This window comes from Petaurus breviceps, unplaced genomic scaffold (assembly GCF_028583685.1).
Source record: "Petaurus breviceps papuanus isolate PSGF00001 unplaced genomic scaffold, PetGlider_PUasm1.0 174, whole genome shotgun sequence".
NCBI lineage: Eukaryota > Metazoa > Chordata > Mammalia > Diprotodontia > Petauridae > Petaurus > Petaurus breviceps.
In genome coordinates, this window is record NW_027185761.1 from 57,171,099 (window position 1) to 57,188,148 (window position 17,050).

The following is a 17,050-nucleotide window of genomic DNA, read 5'->3' on the forward strand; positions in this document are numbered from 1 at the left end:
GAACATTCCAGGCAGAGGATAATTCCCTTTCCTCATCTTCTGCTCAATAACTTTCCAAGTTAAGGTTTTCACACCAACTTTATCTTAGGTTCCAAGGCAGAGAAATAGGAAAAAAACAATTAACTTCCCAGAAAACTACTGGCATCATCATCTTATTGAAAGGCATGACATGTACACACATTAAGCCCAAGGCGCTGCATCAGTCTAGGCCAAGGCTTCTGAACATGAATGTGAACTTGGATGTGGAAAAAAAAAATCACATCTTTCTTTCTTTCTTTTTTTTTTTAAGCAATCAGGGTTAAGTAACTTGCTCAAGGTTACACGGCCAGTTATTTCTGGGTCACATCTTTATTTCAATGTAATTGGTTTTCTTGATAATGCCACACTTTTTTTTTTTTCATAAATTTAAAAAAATTTTTCTGAGAAGGATCCCTAGGCTGCAGACTGCCAAAGCCATCCAGGACACAAGCAAAAGGTTAAGAACTCCAGGTCTAAGCAAATAGCATTTTAAGAAGTTTCTGAAACACATTAGACTGAGCCTCCTGGGGGCAGAGACTGAGTTTTCCTTTTCTTTGTAACCCCAGAACTTAGCCCAGTGCCTGGTACACAATAGGTGCCTAATAAATGCTGACTGCCTTGACTAGAAACCCAAGAAGTTTTACCACATTCATCGTGGCTTGGAACCACAAGGGCATTTTAATAAAGACTTCCGTAACCAAAATGGAATACAGAGCCAAAGCCCAGGCCTACTGTACAATTTCATAACCCAAAGGTAATGATTAATTGAACTTCACACTTGAATTCCAAATGGTCCTTCAGTAACATCAGCATGCACAGAGTTTCCTAAAAGATTGTAAAAGGTGACCAGACAGGTCTGGATGCTAAATGAGGTCACTGCATATGTATGAGGGTCACATAAAGGGCATTAAAAGGCTTCTGAATATTCCTGTGAGTAGCTTCTAATAAGAAGCGTTCTCAGAGCTGGGACACAGCATCACAAAACAAGAAAAGCCGCCCAGAGCTGTTAGGAGGCCAAAAGCCCTGGGCTTGCTAGCTGGGGGACCTGGGGCAAGCAGTTTCACCCCTCTATGCCTCAGTGTCCTCAGCTACCAAGCGAGGGGTGGGCCTGGACAGTCTCTGCGGTCCCTCCCAGAGGATCCTGGGAAGCTCTTACCACAAGCCAGGGCTCACAGCAGTCACATGTCTTGGTTGACCTGTGTTTCTTGGCAGACTAAAGAGAGCGGCGCCTACATAAAAAACCTCAGAAACAGTACAGTGGGTTCTCTGATTGGGCAGGGAAAGCAGAGAGACACGCAAGGTTCTTGTGAAAAGAAAGGATCCCTAGGAAGGTCTGTTCCCAAGTGTTTACTTGGACTTTCCCAGGAAGGAAGAGGGAAGAATCCCAAGTACAGAAGGTCACCAGGCACCCACCACGAGGCATCCAAAGCTGGCTTCAGAGCGAAGATGGCATCGCCCTCACATGTGCTATGGATTAGACGCCCTCTGAGATCCCTGACAACTCACAGAAGCAAGTACAAGGTGCCTGTCATGTGGGGCACATCTCCCCACAGTGCTCCTGTCTTTACTGTACCCTCTTCTTCCTCTCAAACTCTGCCATAATCCTCCTGGAAAAATAATTTAGAAAAAGTCTTCCCTCTCTCCACCAGCACCTGAAATGTTACTTCCCTGGCACGGATGGCATCACCAGTCATCTCTTCTGCTCAGATTACTGCCATAAATATTTCCCTTCTCTGTTTGGATGAGAACTTTCCATCTCTGCACCAGAGACAGAAGCAAAGCACTCCCTGCCTTCCACAAAAATGAAGGATAAATCATTCAAACACTTGTGCTCCAGCTGGTAGGACTGACCATCTCAGCACCCTTTGAATGCTGTGATGATCCGGTTTTCATTTAGCTTTGGGCATGGTCCCCGCCACACCCCTTGTGCCTCTCTCCCTCCCTCCCCAAAGTATTCCGCATTTACTTTGTACGACCTTAGAGGCCGACCTGTCTTCTTGAAAGCAGGGTTCCTGTATACCCACTGCTTGGTACACAGTAGGTGCATAATTAATGCTGGCTGACTGCCATTTCTTTTCTTCCACCCACAGGCCATTCCTTTCAAGACCATAAATCCAAAATCCACTTTTGCCATTATAAATTCAGATGCCTGAAAGATTTTGGGTTTTTTAGTCATTTTAGGAGAACTGAGGTCAAATGGGAACACTAGCTTGCTAGCTCACAGCCATGCTCACCACCCACAGGCACAAAACAGATCCAGAGACTTCAAGTTCTCAGCCCATAGATGAGCGCCCATTCATTCTCTGCCGGGTCTTGGGTATTCCTAAAACTTGCTGAGGCAAAACCAGCTTCTTCCTTCCTGTAACTACTCTCTTCTATTTGCCATTCTTAACACTCATGTCTTTCCAGAGTATTTTTTCATTAGATCCTGATGAAGGGAACTTACTCATCCCAATGCTATGAATCAAGAGCGTTGGCCTCAGCATTAGCTTTGCCTGAGGAAGCTGGGCACTGACGCAACCTCTTCTAGCCTTTAATTTTGCAGCTATTATGAAGGAGGGCACTTGTAAGAGACAATACAGCACTTCTGGTTATCTGGGCCTTCAATGAGTCAGACTCTGGGGTTTAGCCCAACACTGTCAGAGGAGCCATTTCCTGTCCCCAAATAATGCTATCTGCATTTTTAATGAGAAGTGAGATAAATTTATAATCCTATTAGTTCCTACAAGTTATTCCAGTATTTTAGAGCTGGAATTTTCAAGACGTTCTCTCCTTCAGTTAACCACACCACTCCAAAATCTGTTATTTTCATCTTCACTAGTATACAAAGAGAAAAAAAAAGGTGCGTTATGAGGTCAGCAGCATTTCAGGAGGATCCCGGTGGGCAGGAAAAATAGGGATGAACTTGGAGTGATGGGTGCCAAGCCCAAATCCACCTTATCATTTCCCATTGCCTGGATAACTTTGGGCGAGGCTATACATGTCTCTTCTCTGGGCCTCAGTTTCCTCAGATATAAAATAGGGGTGTTAAACTATTTGACTTTGAAGGTTCCTCTTCCAGCTATGGTTCTAAGACTTTTCCTGCTATTACAGAAAGCAAATCTAAAAAGACACAACCCCCAAAGGTGCAACAAAAAAGGCAATGATCTTGGAGGCATCACCAACACAACCTATCCAAGACCTAACTTGTTCGCTTTCCTCTCCAACCCACCCCCCTCTTTCCAATTCTCCTGTCTGGGAGAGTCCCAACATCCTTCCAGTCCCCCAGGTCCACCATCTTGGTGTCAATTCCAACTCCCCACTCTCACTTGGCCCACATGGCCAATGAGCTGCCCAGTCTTGTAGACCCAACTGGCCTCGCTCTTCCTCACCAGTCTCTCCAGCTCTGGTCTCCATGCATTTGTACTGGCTATCTCCTGGGCCTGGAATGGACCCCCTGCTCACCTCCGCCTCCCAGAATCCATCATTTCCTTTGAAACCCAGCTCAAGGCCCCCTTCTCCTTTGCTGAGCAGCCCCACCCACCCACCCACTTCTAGTGCCCCACCATCTTTTGCATCTGACCCTTGCCTTAGTTAAACTACTGTCATATCCTCCAATTTGGTTTCCCCACCTTAAATTAAGCCTCTTCTTTCTCCAATGGAGAGCTCCATTGAACTGAGGCACAAATCTGACCACTCACTACCCTACTGAACAGCAGGACTTTAATAAACACTTGTTGATTCTTTTTAACTTGAATAAACTCTAGTGGTTCCCTGTTCTCTCCAGGAATATAATATAAACCAAATATAAACCCATCCCTTTGCATTTACAATCCCTTCAAAATACAGCCCCAGTGACCTTTCGATTGTGTAAGACTTCACTCTCCTTCAGGCCCTCTGGTAGAGCCAGCCTGACCTTTCCAGCCTCACACACAATGTGGTCTCCCACCTCCATGCCTTTGTACTGTGGTATCCCCTAGGAAGGTAATGCTTTCTCACCTTACCTTCAAGATTCAGCTCAAGGGCAACCTTCAGGAAATCTTCCCTGATCATTCATTCATTCAACAAACATTAATTAAGTGCCTACTATGTGCCAGACCACATTTCATCTAATCTGTAGGGGTTTTGTACAAAATTAATGTTTACAATATAGATCACTGCAAAGATATAATGGATTATGCAGTTCAGGAAACTGCCAGAAACCAAGTTTCAATTCAGGAAGACTGGGCTCCAGTCCTACAGCTGTGACTGGGTAAGTAAAGCGAACTTTCAGGGCCCCTGGCCACTCTCTCAAACTGAAAGGCACAGAACAGGTACAGGGTAATCCTTAGGTGGGGTCGGCAGACCCATGAAATCACAGGACTGGACCAAAATGTACTTCTGATAGAATATAGCGATATTTTCCTTTCTGTCTCCACTCCCCAAGGTCTGGCACAGTGTTTGCAATGTAACAGGTAGGCACTGAAGAAATGCTTGTGGAGGGCCCGGGCAAGGCACTTACCTGCCTGGACCGGGGCGAGGGCTGGCCAGAATGGCCTCTAAGGTAGATCCTGCTCTGGAGACAGGCTCTTTAATCTCTCCATCTCTCCTCCTATCGGGACTGGCTGCTAATTTCATAGCCAGGCCTGACCCTCGGTCCTCCCCGGACCCGCGTTCCCCCGGGACATTTCCGAGTTTAGGAATGCGCGGGATGCCCGCAGAAGGAGCGGGGAGACATTCCCTCGGCGGGATGGCCAGTCCCCAGGGGTGAGGAACGGGGAGAGGCCGGTCAGTGACGCCCTTCACTTTCAGCAGACACACACACACAGGGGGCCTGGGCTCCGGGAGCCCGCGGGGCTGCGGAGCCCAGGACAGACTGCTACTGTTGCCCTGCCCTCGGTAACAGTAACAGCGGGGCTGCGGAGCCCGGGATCGGGCAGGGACAAGGAGGAGCGCCCCGCCCCCACCGCGGGAGTCTCTGGCTCGGGTCCGTCCAGAGCCCATCAAACTCCGAGCAAAAGAGAGACGGGCCAGTAAAGAGCCGCAGGGCGGGGGGCGCGGGCCGGCCAGGAGCGCTGCCCGGGGCTGCGGAGCCGCACGGGCATCAGCGGAGGGCCCTCCGCCTGAGGAGGGTACAGCGCGGCAGGGGCCGGCCCGGCTCTGGGCATCTGTGCGCCCCCGGCCCTCTGCCGCCTCTGCCACCATCGGTGCTGCACCGCCCCCCCCCCCCCGGCCCCCCAGCCGGACGGAGCCCCGGGCCCGCCCCGCCCCCGCCGGCGCGGCCGCGGTCCGCGCTCACTCCCACCCAACAAACATTAGACGCCTAGGGTGTACTGGAGGGCCTGGAGAGGCGTCACTGGAGGCGGGGGGGGGGGGGGGCCCCGGCCCCGGGGGGGGGCGGGGGGGGGGCCGGGGCGGGGGGGGGACGGGCACGGGGGGGGGGGGGGGGGGGGAGCCCCGTGCCCGGAGAGGGCGCTGCAGGGCGCCGGGGCCGCGCGAGCAAAGGCACGGAGGCGGGAGCCGGAGGACAGCCGGAGGAGCCCCCCGCCCCCGCTCCCGGCGGGCCTGGCGGCGGCCCCGGCGCCGCGCCCGCTACGGAGGCCCGGCCCGGCCCCGCTCACCGTGTGCGAGTGCAGGCTCTGGCTCGCCTCGATCCCCGCGCTCAGCGGCGCCGTGTCGTCCAGCAGCACCTTGCCGGCCGGCGGCTTCTCCATGAACGCCATCGCCGCCTGCCCTCCTCCTCCTCCGCGGGCCGGCGGCTGCCAGAGCCTCCGCCCGCCCCGGCCCGCCCCGGCCCGCCCCGAGCCCGGCCCGGCCCAGCTCAGCCCGGCCCGGCCCCGCGCAGCCCGCAGGGCCCTAGCGCCGCCCTCCCCGGATGGCCGGCTCCGCCCCCTGCCAGGGAAGGGAGGGAGGGAGGGAGAGAAGGAGGCCCCGCCCCCTGCCCGGGGAGGGAGGGAAAGAAGGAAGCCATGCCCCTGACGGAGGAGGTAGGCCCCGCCCCCTGTCCTGGCCCCACCCCCGCCCCGTTCCTCCTGGACGCTGAGCCCAGGGCTCCCCCATCCGCCCGGGGCTCCTCCCCTCAGCCTTCCCCCAGCGCCCCGTCTCCCCCCACAAGGCCTGAGGGCAAGCCCGGACGCCGGTCCTTGGGGGTACAGGTGGACCCCTGCTGGGACTGCCTCGGTTCTCGGTCCAATCAATCTGCCTAGTGACCGATCCTCGTTTATGGAGGGCTTGGGGTGCGCAGGCCCTGGGCCTGCCTCCCAGAGTGGAAGGGAAAGGGGGCGGGGCGGGCGGACGCCGTAGGGGGCTGAGCCTGTGCCTGGTGGTCACTGTTTGAGCGCTGGAGCGCTGGGAATCCCAACTCTGGCATGGCCTGTGTGACCCCACTCACTCCCCCCCGGACTCAGTTTCCTCCTCTGTAAAATGAAGGGCTGTCCCAGAGGAGGGGCCTTCCAGGTCCAGCACCCTGTGCTCTGCACACGGCCCCCGGCGCCAGCGGCCAGGGCAGGCGTCCAGGGACTGTGGCCCGAACCATCTGCCCCTGCCTCTGCTGGAGGGTGGCAATGATGGGGTACCTGGGGTCTAGGTCAATTTGTGAAACCAACTTGTGAAACCAGTCTGTGAAATTGTAACTGCAATTTGTATTGTAAAATTGTTATCTGTAAAATTCCTTTCCCAACCTCCGACTCTGCCCCTTCCCCCTATCCGCACCAGGCCTAGGCAACACCTTGGCACTCCTTTGTTCTTATTTAATCCCTCATGTCTCCTCCCGCCTGGCCCAAATCCTCACGTCTCCTCCTCCCGCCTGGCCCAAATCTTATCTAAACTATCTATGCATTGAGGCCCCCCTCGTCTGGTCAGCCCTGACAATGGCAGCCCTACCTTTAAAAGTAAAAGCCTGTACCCCTCTCACTCGCAGGTCCCCTAAAGGACTCTTGCCCGCTTCTCATGGAAGTGTAACAATAAACTTCTACAACTCTCACTCCAATTAAGCCTGAGACCTTGAATTCTTTCCAGACGATATTGCAGGTTTTCTGGTCTTGGATAAGATCAGAATATCTGCTGAACCTATTGGGATCCCCTTCCCCATCAGCAAGACCTTGGGCACCTGGCCCGGCCCAAGCACCCGCCTGGCTCTGCTCCCGAGCGGCGGAGCACATTCCTCCGCTGCGCTCAGAAAGTGACCCGGCCAAGAGGCACGTCTGATGATGTAAACCGAGGCAGCCTGCCCCGGTGCAGGAGAAACCCACACAAAATGCCCCGCCTGCCCCGGTGTCCGAGCTGGCCCCGGGGTGTGAGCCGCCCCTGGCCGAGGGCAGCGGAGCAGCGGCAATCCCCCTCCCTGAAGCCCAGTCCCTGTTTGTAAGATGGTGGGAATGGGGCTAGTTTCTGAATCCCAGCCTGACTCAGGAGCATGCTGTGTGTGATCCAGGAATTACATTTGCCTCTTTCTACTTTTTCATCATCACATACCTAAGAGGAAAACAATCACCAAGAACCCCACCAACTAAGCAGGGCACAACGGACAGGCACACGGCCCACCCCAGCCTTTTCCCCTCGGTGGGCTGGGTGGAGTTAGAGAACCTGGACAGCTCCACACCCCCGTGCCCGAGGGAGAAGGCCACTTACTGCTCCCAAAGTCTGGGCTGCTTTTGCTTCCTTAATGACATAATTAAAAATACCCTCCCGGGCACAGGCTCAGTGACTTGATAAGGGTTAAAGAACCATGCTGAGACTACTGTGGCCCCCAAGACACACTTATTTCGGGTTTTCCACAGCAAGAAAACAAACAAGGTGAGGGGAAAGTGTGAGCTGGGCTGAGGAGACAATGGTTTAAACTACAGGAGAGGAAGAACAGGCCAGAGAAGTAAAGGGGAGGAGGGGGTGTAGAGAAAACCGAAACTACCTGCACACCTAAGGACCCAAAGTTAGGAAAAGGAAACTGAAAGTGATTTCAGAAGCAGTGCTGGAAGGCTGCCGAGGCTCAACTGGGGGCTTTCCCTTCTGCTTTTCTGTTCCAAAGCTCCCAATAAGGAGAACCTCCATGGGCAAAAAAGGGGCAAATGTAAACCTATTTATTCATGCTTTAAAATCTGAACACTCTTGGGGTCGGTTAGGGTTCCTGGATCCCTCCCTCTAGGTGGGATGCTAAGACTGGGCTTCCATCATCCTTTGGACTAGGTAGAAACATTTTCACTTTTCTTCTTCCTAACTAAACTGTCTCATGCTGCACCAGGAATTGTAGGCCCATCAGCTTCCCTCACACACAGAGTACTAATTCACACTTATGCTGCCCTTTGAAAAGCTGAAAGTGTTTCTCTCATAACCTCTTAGGTAGACTTTCGTAATTTTTTTTTATTTGTTTGATTTTTGGAGGGGGAAGGTAGGGCAATTGGGGTTAAATGACTCACCCTAGGTCACACGGCTAGTTTTGTGCTAAGTGTCTGAGGCCGGTGCTCTATTCACTGTGCCACCTAGCCTTGCCTTAGGTAGACTTTCAATCAGATAAGGACGCTGGACATGCTTTCTCCATTTGGAAATGAAAAACCTTTCCTGAGCACCAAAGTTCCTCTTCTCCTTGGCTGACAAACACTTCTTGTTTAGTTTCCTATTATTTTCAGGCTCTCTAAGTGTGGGTTCCTTCCTTCACCAATACAAATGGCAACCAGGCTTATCAATCAATCCACAGACATCCATTAAGTGCCTACTGCATGCTAACTCAGTAGATGATCTTCCAGGCTACTGACTCCACCCAGTGAGGAACCTCTAGGCTTTACTATGACAATCCAGTATAAGTCTATCTAGCCTGGTAGGTCCAGTGGGAGCCAGTGCTTCAAGGACCTGGCTTCTAGGAGGCTGGGGTCATCAATTCTTGCCATGGTGCTGTAGTTAAAGGACAGAATCACAGAGGTGAAGGACATCAGAGGCCACCCAGGCCCACCCAGGTGCCGGCTTTTCTCAGAGGTTCTTTTTTTCACTTAGCACACTTTTTTTTTTTTAAGCAATCGGGGTTAAGTAACTTGCTCAAGGTTACTCGGCCAGGTGTTTCTGTGTGGGTGCTAAGTATCTGAGCCCAGATTCGATCCCAGGTTTCCCGACTCTGGGACCACTTAGCACACTTCTGAGCTTGCTAAGAATACCTGTTTCAACAAGAGTGGGGCACTTATTCTCTGAAGCAAGAAATGAGAACAATAGGAATTTTAAGCCCTGAAGAAGCAGGGGTGAAAAAAAAGGATTTTGGCTACTCTGATTTCAGTGATGTAAAGTCAATAAATAATTCTGATTGGAGCAGCAGGGTAACACATAGAGACAGTCCACTCATGCTTAAGAGATACAACTTAGTGGCAATTTCCTTTGGGATTAAATTGGTCTCTGAATCATAGTCTAAAATTATAAAAGTAAAAAAATGACTAATAAGCCCACAGAAAATGAAAAGTCTACCATTACCTAAAAGTTACCATTGTGTGCCTTACTTACTTCTGCTCATTCTAGAATAATAAATAAGTCAGGTGAGAAAAGCAATGATGGCTTCGGTGAGGCCTTTCCCCTGGTCCAAAAACTCTAATTTGCTACTCATAAAAAGGAAAGCATGACAGTTTGCCAATATGGAAATGTTTCTAATAGAGTATAAAAATCTGTTAACCGATTTTCCAGAACATTTGGCTGAAATTACACAAGATGAGTATTCCTTTCCATAGCAGTAAAAAAAAAAAAAATAGATTACTGAGTCCGGTATTGCACCTAATATAATTTGCCTTTTTTTGGCGGGGGAAAGGGGAAGGCAGGGCAATTGGGGTTAAGTGACTTGCCCAAGGTCACACAGCTAGTAAGTGTTAAGGGTCTGAGTTCGGATGTGAACTCAGGTCCTCCTGACTCCAGGGCCGATGCTCTATTCACTGAGCCAGCTAGTCGCCCTCCCTAATATAATTTGGTCTGAGAGTTGTCATTCCTTTTGTGCTAACTCATAACTGTGACCAGTCACAGTCACCTCTCAATCTCTCGAGCACTTTCTGATTTGCAGGTGAACTGTGCCAGACATTTTACCTTTCCTCCTTCTCTGCTACACAGAGCCCATGGCAGAGCTCACCCTGATAAAACTCCAACTGGTCAGCCTTTTGACAAGCTTGGCTTCACTCTAGCAAAGGTATGGACTGAGGAAATGATTCTGGGTGAAACTGACAACTCGCCACTACCTGAACAGGACTGCAGGCTGGAGTCCCTGCTCCAGAGTTTTGTTTCTATCAATCTGATTCAGAGCCACAAAAGCAGAGGCATCTGGGAAGCTACAGGTTGGGAATGTTCCTATTGAGAAGCCGGATTTGCCAAAGCCTAGCCACGGCAATAACCAAGGCTTCCACCCTGGACCCACACAATTTTTCATGTTCAGAATGATTCTGTCAGTTACTCTTCACAGTAAATCAGCAGTAACCAAAAGCAAACTTAGTCATGACTGGCATTAATTAACACATGACATCCATTTACATGTCCTTCCAAGCTTTATTTATTTGTAGCAGGGTTTAAGATTGGCATCCATTTAGGTTCAGAGTTGTAAAGAGAGAGGGGTAGTTCTGGGCTGGAACAGTAGTAAAGCTGGGTGTTAGGGCATATCAAGAACAATGCATGTGATCTCGAATTTCAGATCCCCCCCCCCTCCTCTTCCTCCTCCAAGATTTAAGTCCCCAGGGGACTGACAACGAAACTGAGCTAGGAAAATGACCCAGGTTCCAAGAAGAAATTCGGAGGCTAGCTAACTAGACCAAAGTTCAATCTCCTTCTTCCCACTGGAAATGTTTTGGTCATTTTTCCACCCGATCAGAGCCCAGGGTGGCCAAGGAAGGAGTCAGAAAAATGCCCTTGCTGTCTCTGTCCACTGCTGCCCTCTTGTGACCAGAGCGATTCTCACCAGTCAATCAAAAGCGCTGTCCTTCCTGCTACCCAGGACTTGGCTTTCATTGCTTTCCAGCAGTAGTTATGGACCACACCTGATCCATCTCCACTCTTGGACATGCAGGCCCGAGATAAGAGTTGTGTTCAGTCTTTGGGCACAGAGCCTGGCTGAGCCAAGGGGTCGACAGCTGTCACCCTTTCCACCCCTTGCCCTCGACATCTCCCACACCTGGAATACACCCCCTTCTCACCTCTGCCTCTAAGGAGACCTGGTTTCCTCTGAAATGCAGTTCTAGGTGACATAAAGCTTTCCCTGGTTCCAGGAGGGCATCTGCCCACCTTCCCCATAACCATCTCCTATCATTTTGTATGTAAGATGCATATACGTACACATATACCTGTTGTCTGCCCCATTAGAATCTAAGCTTCTTGAGAGCAGGGGCTGTTTTTGCTAGCACAATTTCTGGCACATAGTAAATGGATAATAAAATCGGATTGATTTGGATGAGTAATCAAATAATGATAGGTAAGAATAATAAGACTATTTCTTCAGTGTAAAAAATGGCAGCACCAAGAGCTGAAATAGGTACCACCTGTAGAAAATGATACAGCATTATGTACTGACAACCCTGCAAAGGTCAAACAGAATCTGGAATACATGGAATGAAGCATTAAGGCCCTTTGTTCTCCTGAGAAAATTAATGTGCACAATCCCTCTTAATAACCTCTAATGAAATTTCTGGCTTGGTGCCCCCTTTCTTCATTCTTGCTCGTGTCTTTGAATGTTCTTTGTTGCCGGACATTTATTTTATTAAGGGTTACCAAATTCAGATACAATTTGTTAAAAATCATCTGGCCTTCGCTTTGGTTAGTCTTGTCTCGGAGGCAACACTAACCCCACCTATCTCCACCTCACCAGTAAGAATCTGCCCTCCTTAATGACACCCCTGAGTTTAAGCAAGACTCACTGGAGAAAACTGGAGTCCCAATGCAGGGAGGGTGATTTATAACTTGAAATACCCAGGAATTTCCTTTTTTTAGGGAGGCTTGGGAGGTCCAGGTTACATGCTCTCATTAGCAACATACTCTGACTCTGTCATGGGATCAATACCAATAGTTCTTAAACTGAGCTTCAAAAACAGGAGAAGTTTGCTCCCAACTTCTAGTTACCAAGGAAACTGGCCAAGAATGTGGATGGTCTAGTCCCCAGATAGTACCACAACTATCAGCAAAACAAATCAAAATGTTTGTGCTACTGACAGCTAAATCAGTAAACTCACTTTTGTACATGAAGAATAAATTGTTTCAGTGCCATCTTTGAAATCCTTTATTGTAGTCGTTTAAAGTGGACACATTCTGTGGTTCCTCTTCAGCAGACATATTCCCTCCTCCTTCTGTGCAGATCCCAGGCCACCCCCCATCCTCATCCTGGCTGATTCTTGTCTGGGCTTCCTTACACCCCCCCCCCCCCCCCAAGAGGGGCCGTCCAAATGAAGCTTTCCTCCAGGTCTTGCTCAATTTGGTGGGTCCCAGAGATGCCCTGGGCCAACCCCCCCAGCTCTCCCCACCTTATATGTCCTGGCCCCACTTCCTCACCACCAGCCATTATTTATGCTGCAGACTACTTGTAAGTCCAACCTTCTCTTCAATGCTTACTGGATCATCCTTGAGCTAATTGCAGGGTTCCAAGATTCAAACCAAAGCAACACTGGGAGAAGGTGGCTCAGTGGAAAGTGCTGGACTTGGGAGTCAGGAAGATCAAGGTTTAAATCCTGCCAGACACTCACCAGCTGCGTGATCCTTCAGCTAGTCAGTCATCATCTCTGAACCTTGGTTCCCTTTGCTGTAACATGTGGATAACAATATCAAATACCTTCCAGGGTTGTGGCAAGCATGGAATTAATCTCCATAAAAGTGTTCTGCAAAGGTTAAGCCGACTGTGGCTACATTAAAAAGATGGGGGAAAGTTCTAAACTCCAGATGGGTCACAGACCTCACCTAAGTTATGCTGCTCTAGATCAGTCTACGAAACTCAAATACTCTCCAGCTTGAGATAACAAAAGCAGTTCCCACAGCTAAATCACATTTAAAATATTTTTAAATTTTAAAGGCTGGCTAGACAGAAGAAACCAGTAGTGTACACCAAAGTCTTTGGGTGACACACGTGTGCCCATGGGAGGGGAGGGCTGGGGGGACAGAGGCTGTGCAGGCTGAAGGGAGACAAGAGAGGTAGAAATGGAAATAGTTAAGTAATTTATTTCTTCCTTTCTCCAAGAATAAAATATTTGTTTTTATCAATAATTATATGAAATAGCAACACAACCATTGTCCATTATCTTCTCCAGTTGTGCTTTAATTTTCATACTAATACATTTCTGATTCTGTAGCTTAATATACGGTTCAAGAGCTGGGGGCAGCTGGAACCATGACTTTAACCAGGCCCTCCATCACAGTCTTCCTTCTTTCTACCACACAACATGATACTTTGATAAGAGCAACACTCATCTTCAGCTTTTTCACTTCAGCAGTCGCTAACACTGTTTCTCCAACATACAAAGGGGCTGGGAAGCTAATCTCCTGAGAAATGAACACACAGCCTGGACCAGGCATTTTGGTGCCCAGGAGTGCAGAAATCAGTCCATTGATCAAAACCCCATGAACGATGGTCCTTTCAAACTTTGTCTGTTTTGCAAAGTCTTCATTTAAGTGCAAGGGGTTGACATCCCCTGTTAATTCTGAAAATGTAACAACGTCCTTCTGAGTAAAAGCCTTAGTGAGTTCAGCTCGGTCTCCAACTCTTACATTCAAATATCGAAGGTGCTGCCTGGTCAAGTCAGAATTGCATGTCCTTCTTTTATTCAGCCTCGGCAGCACTGGGAGAACTCTTGGCCCTACTGCGCTTAAAATTCGGTGACTGGAAATTACCGTGAACATCTTTCCAAAATTTAAACAGTTACAAATCAGAGCTGCAATTCCTGTCTACAGACGCTGCACAGTCAGCAAAAAATTACTGTTTCTCAACCATTCATTTTTGGTGAATTCCAATTCAATTTCTACTCTTCCAATACGAATTCTCTACTGTTACCAGATAATGCAAGAAGAAATGGAGAAACCTAGAAGAAAGAAAAATAACAATCTGGTAACACTTGGAAGAAAATTATGCTGAAACACAAACAATCAGGCCACCCAGCTAAAAAGATTCCTTTTTTCCAAATATTTGAAGTTAAAACTTGAATTGAGGCCAGGTGTGGTGGTGGCGGCGGCAGCACTACTACTAAGAACAATAGCTGCCATTTATGTAACGCCTGCCTTCTGTGTGTCAGGCACTGTGCCTTTACCACCATTATCTCGTTTGATCCTCAGGACCCTGGGAGGTAGGAGCTGTAATTACCCCCACTTTCAGAGAGGAGAAAACTGAGGCAAACAGCAGTTAGATGCCTTGCCAGAGTCACACAGCTAACACCTGACTGAGGATACCTCCAGGCCTAGCTCCCTCTCACTGTGCCATGTGCTGCCCCGGAATTAAACATGGAACCACTGCACTTCAGACTAGATCTCAAAAGCCATCCCCTCCTGCCTGCAACTGACTCAGAATCCCCCCTCACAATGCTGCTGATGGTGGGCCTGCAGCAGCTGCCTGCCTCAAATCTCCCCCCTTTCCAGTCAGTGCCAGTCCAAACATGCCACCCCATTCAATAATGGCTATCACCTCCAGAATCCAACACAAGATCCTCTGGCGTTCAAACCCTTTATAATGTAGCCCTGACCTCTCCAGGCTTCTCACATCTCACTCTCCAACATGTACTCTTCCATCCAAACACTGGCCCACCCCCCCGGCTGTCCCACAAACAAGGACCCCTCCCCCCATCTCTAGGATCCAGGCATTTTCCCTGGCCCTCTCCTCATCTCTGCCTACTCAAATCCTTGGCTTCTTTTAAGTCCTGGCTAAAACCCCACCTTCTTGCTGTTCTAGCATGTCTGACTCTTCATGACCCCATCTGTGGTTTTCTCTGAAAAGACAGTGAAGTAGTTTCCAGGGCATGTGACAGACAAGGAAAACTGAGGCAAAAAGGGTTAAGTAACTTGCCAGGGGTCACCTAGAGTCTGAGGCGGGATCTGAACTCATTTTGATTAGCATTCCTGATTCCAAGCCTGGTGCCCCGTGCACTATGGCACCACCTAGTGGCTCACCTTCTACAGGAAGCCTTTCCCAATCCTTAATTGTAGTGTTTTCCATTCATTTCTTTTTATTAATTTCCTATTAATCATTCCCCTTTTATCTTATCTTCAGCTTGTCTGCATACATATCCTGGCACTTGACCTAGTGCCTGGCACATAAGGGGCACTTAATAAATCCTTTACTGACTGACCAGAAGCCTCTCATTGTGCAAGTTCTGTTTTCCCTTCCCCCAACACCAAGCTCCCATCAGCTTCTCTGCTCTGTGTCCAGCCCTCTGTGGCCAAGCTGAACAAGGCTGACCCCACTTCCATGTGAAGATACTGAGGGCAGTTTTCTGTACTCCCAAGTCTTCCCTTCTTCCAACTGCTCCTAGAATGGTCAGAGCTGTAGCCCTCTCCCCACCCAGGTCACCCTTTGGATGTCCTCAAACTAATCTCCATCCTTCAAAAAATCACAGCACCAGCAATGTCCAGCTGCGGGCTGACCAGAGCCGGTTCTTTAAAGAGCCTAGGAGAGGAGGACTCTTCTGGTGGCCAAAGCACTTTTGCCTCTGACCACGGGGAGCTTGTCTAGGTAGAACTATAACCTCATTAGTATGGTCAGACTTCTGCGAGTGTGAGCGCGCACGCACACACACGCACGCAGGCACACATGCACGCACGCTCTCTTGCGTTCTCTCTCTCTCAACATCTCCAAGGCAGTCTGTACCTGTATCACTCTGAAGGCACATTTCTTGTTCTGATAGGACCCCAGCAGGGTCAGGGAGCTCCACAACTTCACAAGGCCACTGCAGAAAAATCATATCATGGCAGAATGACACAAAGATGTATTTCTGTTCCACTTCCACCATCCTCAGCTCTACCTGTCTATCCTAGCAACAGCTTCTGCCAAAAACTGTTTTGATTTCAAATGCTCAATCTCAAAAGAAAAAGGATGGCAAATACACACAACACATATCTATATACATAAAAAAGAAACCCAACTAGTTTCCAAAACATTTATACGTACGTTTAGACATTTCTAAGTTTGCAAAATGGGGCTTGTATTAGGAACAATACACACTTCAATTGTCATCAGTTTTACTCTCCTTAGAACACATGCTCCTAGTGGAGACAAATGAAGCATCACCCCTCCTGCGGCTACTACAATGTTCTTAGTAGACACACAGATACCTGAAGATAATGAAGAACACCTGCTTTTCAGGACCTGGCCCCTTCCTCCTTTTCTAGGCCTCTCACACCTGGTGACACCGGCTTCCTGGCTGTCCTCACCCCTAACGCTCCATCTGCTGACCCAAGGGGCATTTTCCCTGGCTGTGCCCCTGCCCCCCAATGCTGCCAGCTCCTCTACTGCACCTCCCGGCTTCCTTCCGGCATCGGGCAAAGCTCCACCTTTTGCAAGACATGTCTCTCAGTCCTCCTTTTCCCTGCAGTTCCTATCAAGCTGCTTCTGTGCTGTCTCCCCCACTACGGTGTAACAAAGCCGAGGGCTGACTGACCCGCCGGCAGTGCGCACGTCTGGAGAAGGCTACATTGTTACTACCTGCTGCAGACTCTCAGGATCGCCGACAGAGTCTTTTCTTCGTACGTCAGCACGTCCAAGGGTAAGGCAGCCCCAGCCTGCGCGCAGAAAGGACGGCCGTGTTAGAGCCGGGCTAGGACACATCCCCCCCCCCCCCCCCCCCCCCCCCCCCCCCGCTTAGCATCCTTGGTAAGGGTGACACAGCACCGCACCCCAAGCTGGCGATCGGGAACATTCACTGCGAGGACAAAGTTCGGCTTTTTCTCGCACGTTCTCCGAAGAGACACGGGGACGAATCAAGAACACTTTAGTGCCAAACATCAGGAAAAAAAACAAGCCCCGCGATGCCACGGAGAGGCCGCGGGCGCCCCTACCTCCCCGAACAGCTCCTTCAGCGCCAGCACGATCAGCTGCTTGAACTGCGCGTCGCTCAGGCGGGACCCGCGCTCCTGGAGCTCCCTGCCAGAGAAGCGCGGGTCAGGGGCG

General features: G+C 49.9%; 3 protein-coding genes across 6 annotated transcripts in view; all 3 read right to left on the bottom strand.

The window, feature by feature from the left end:
- PXK (PX domain containing serine/threonine kinase like) overlaps positions 1-5,767 on the bottom strand; it is a 95,315-nt gene extending 89,548 nt beyond the window's left edge. For all 4 annotated transcript variants that reach the window (XM_069084245.1, XM_069084244.1, XM_069084247.1 and 1 more), the window contains exon 1: positions 5,598-5,767. In XM_069084245.1, the coding sequence (XP_068940346.1) occupies positions 5,598-5,699 (102 nt within the window). In that variant the 5' untranslated portion in view covers positions 5,700-5,767. The remainder of the gene's footprint in view (positions 1-5,597) is intronic.
- A 7,336-nt stretch (positions 5,768-13,103) lies between these two features.
- HTD2 (hydroxyacyl-thioester dehydratase type 2) lies at positions 13,104-13,797 on the bottom strand. Its single transcript, XM_069084260.1, has one exon. The coding sequence runs from the start codon at positions 13,795-13,797 to the stop codon at positions 13,264-13,266; it is 534 nt and encodes a 177-aa protein (XP_068940361.1). The 3' UTR covers positions 13,104-13,263.
- The window catches only part of RPP14 (ribonuclease P/MRP subunit p14), a 3,682-nt gene continuing 343 nt past the window's right edge, over positions 13,712-17,050 (bottom strand). The window contains exons 2-5 of the mRNA XM_069084261.1: positions 16,939-17,023; positions 16,586-16,662; positions 15,752-15,830; positions 13,712-13,976 (exon numbers count right to left, since the gene is read on the bottom strand). Coding sequence (XP_068940362.1) covers positions 13,917-13,976; positions 15,752-15,830; positions 16,586-16,662; positions 16,939-17,023 — 301 coding nt within the window. The 3' untranslated portion in view covers positions 13,712-13,916. The remainder of the gene's footprint in view (positions 13,977-15,751; positions 15,831-16,585; positions 16,663-16,938; positions 17,024-17,050) is intronic.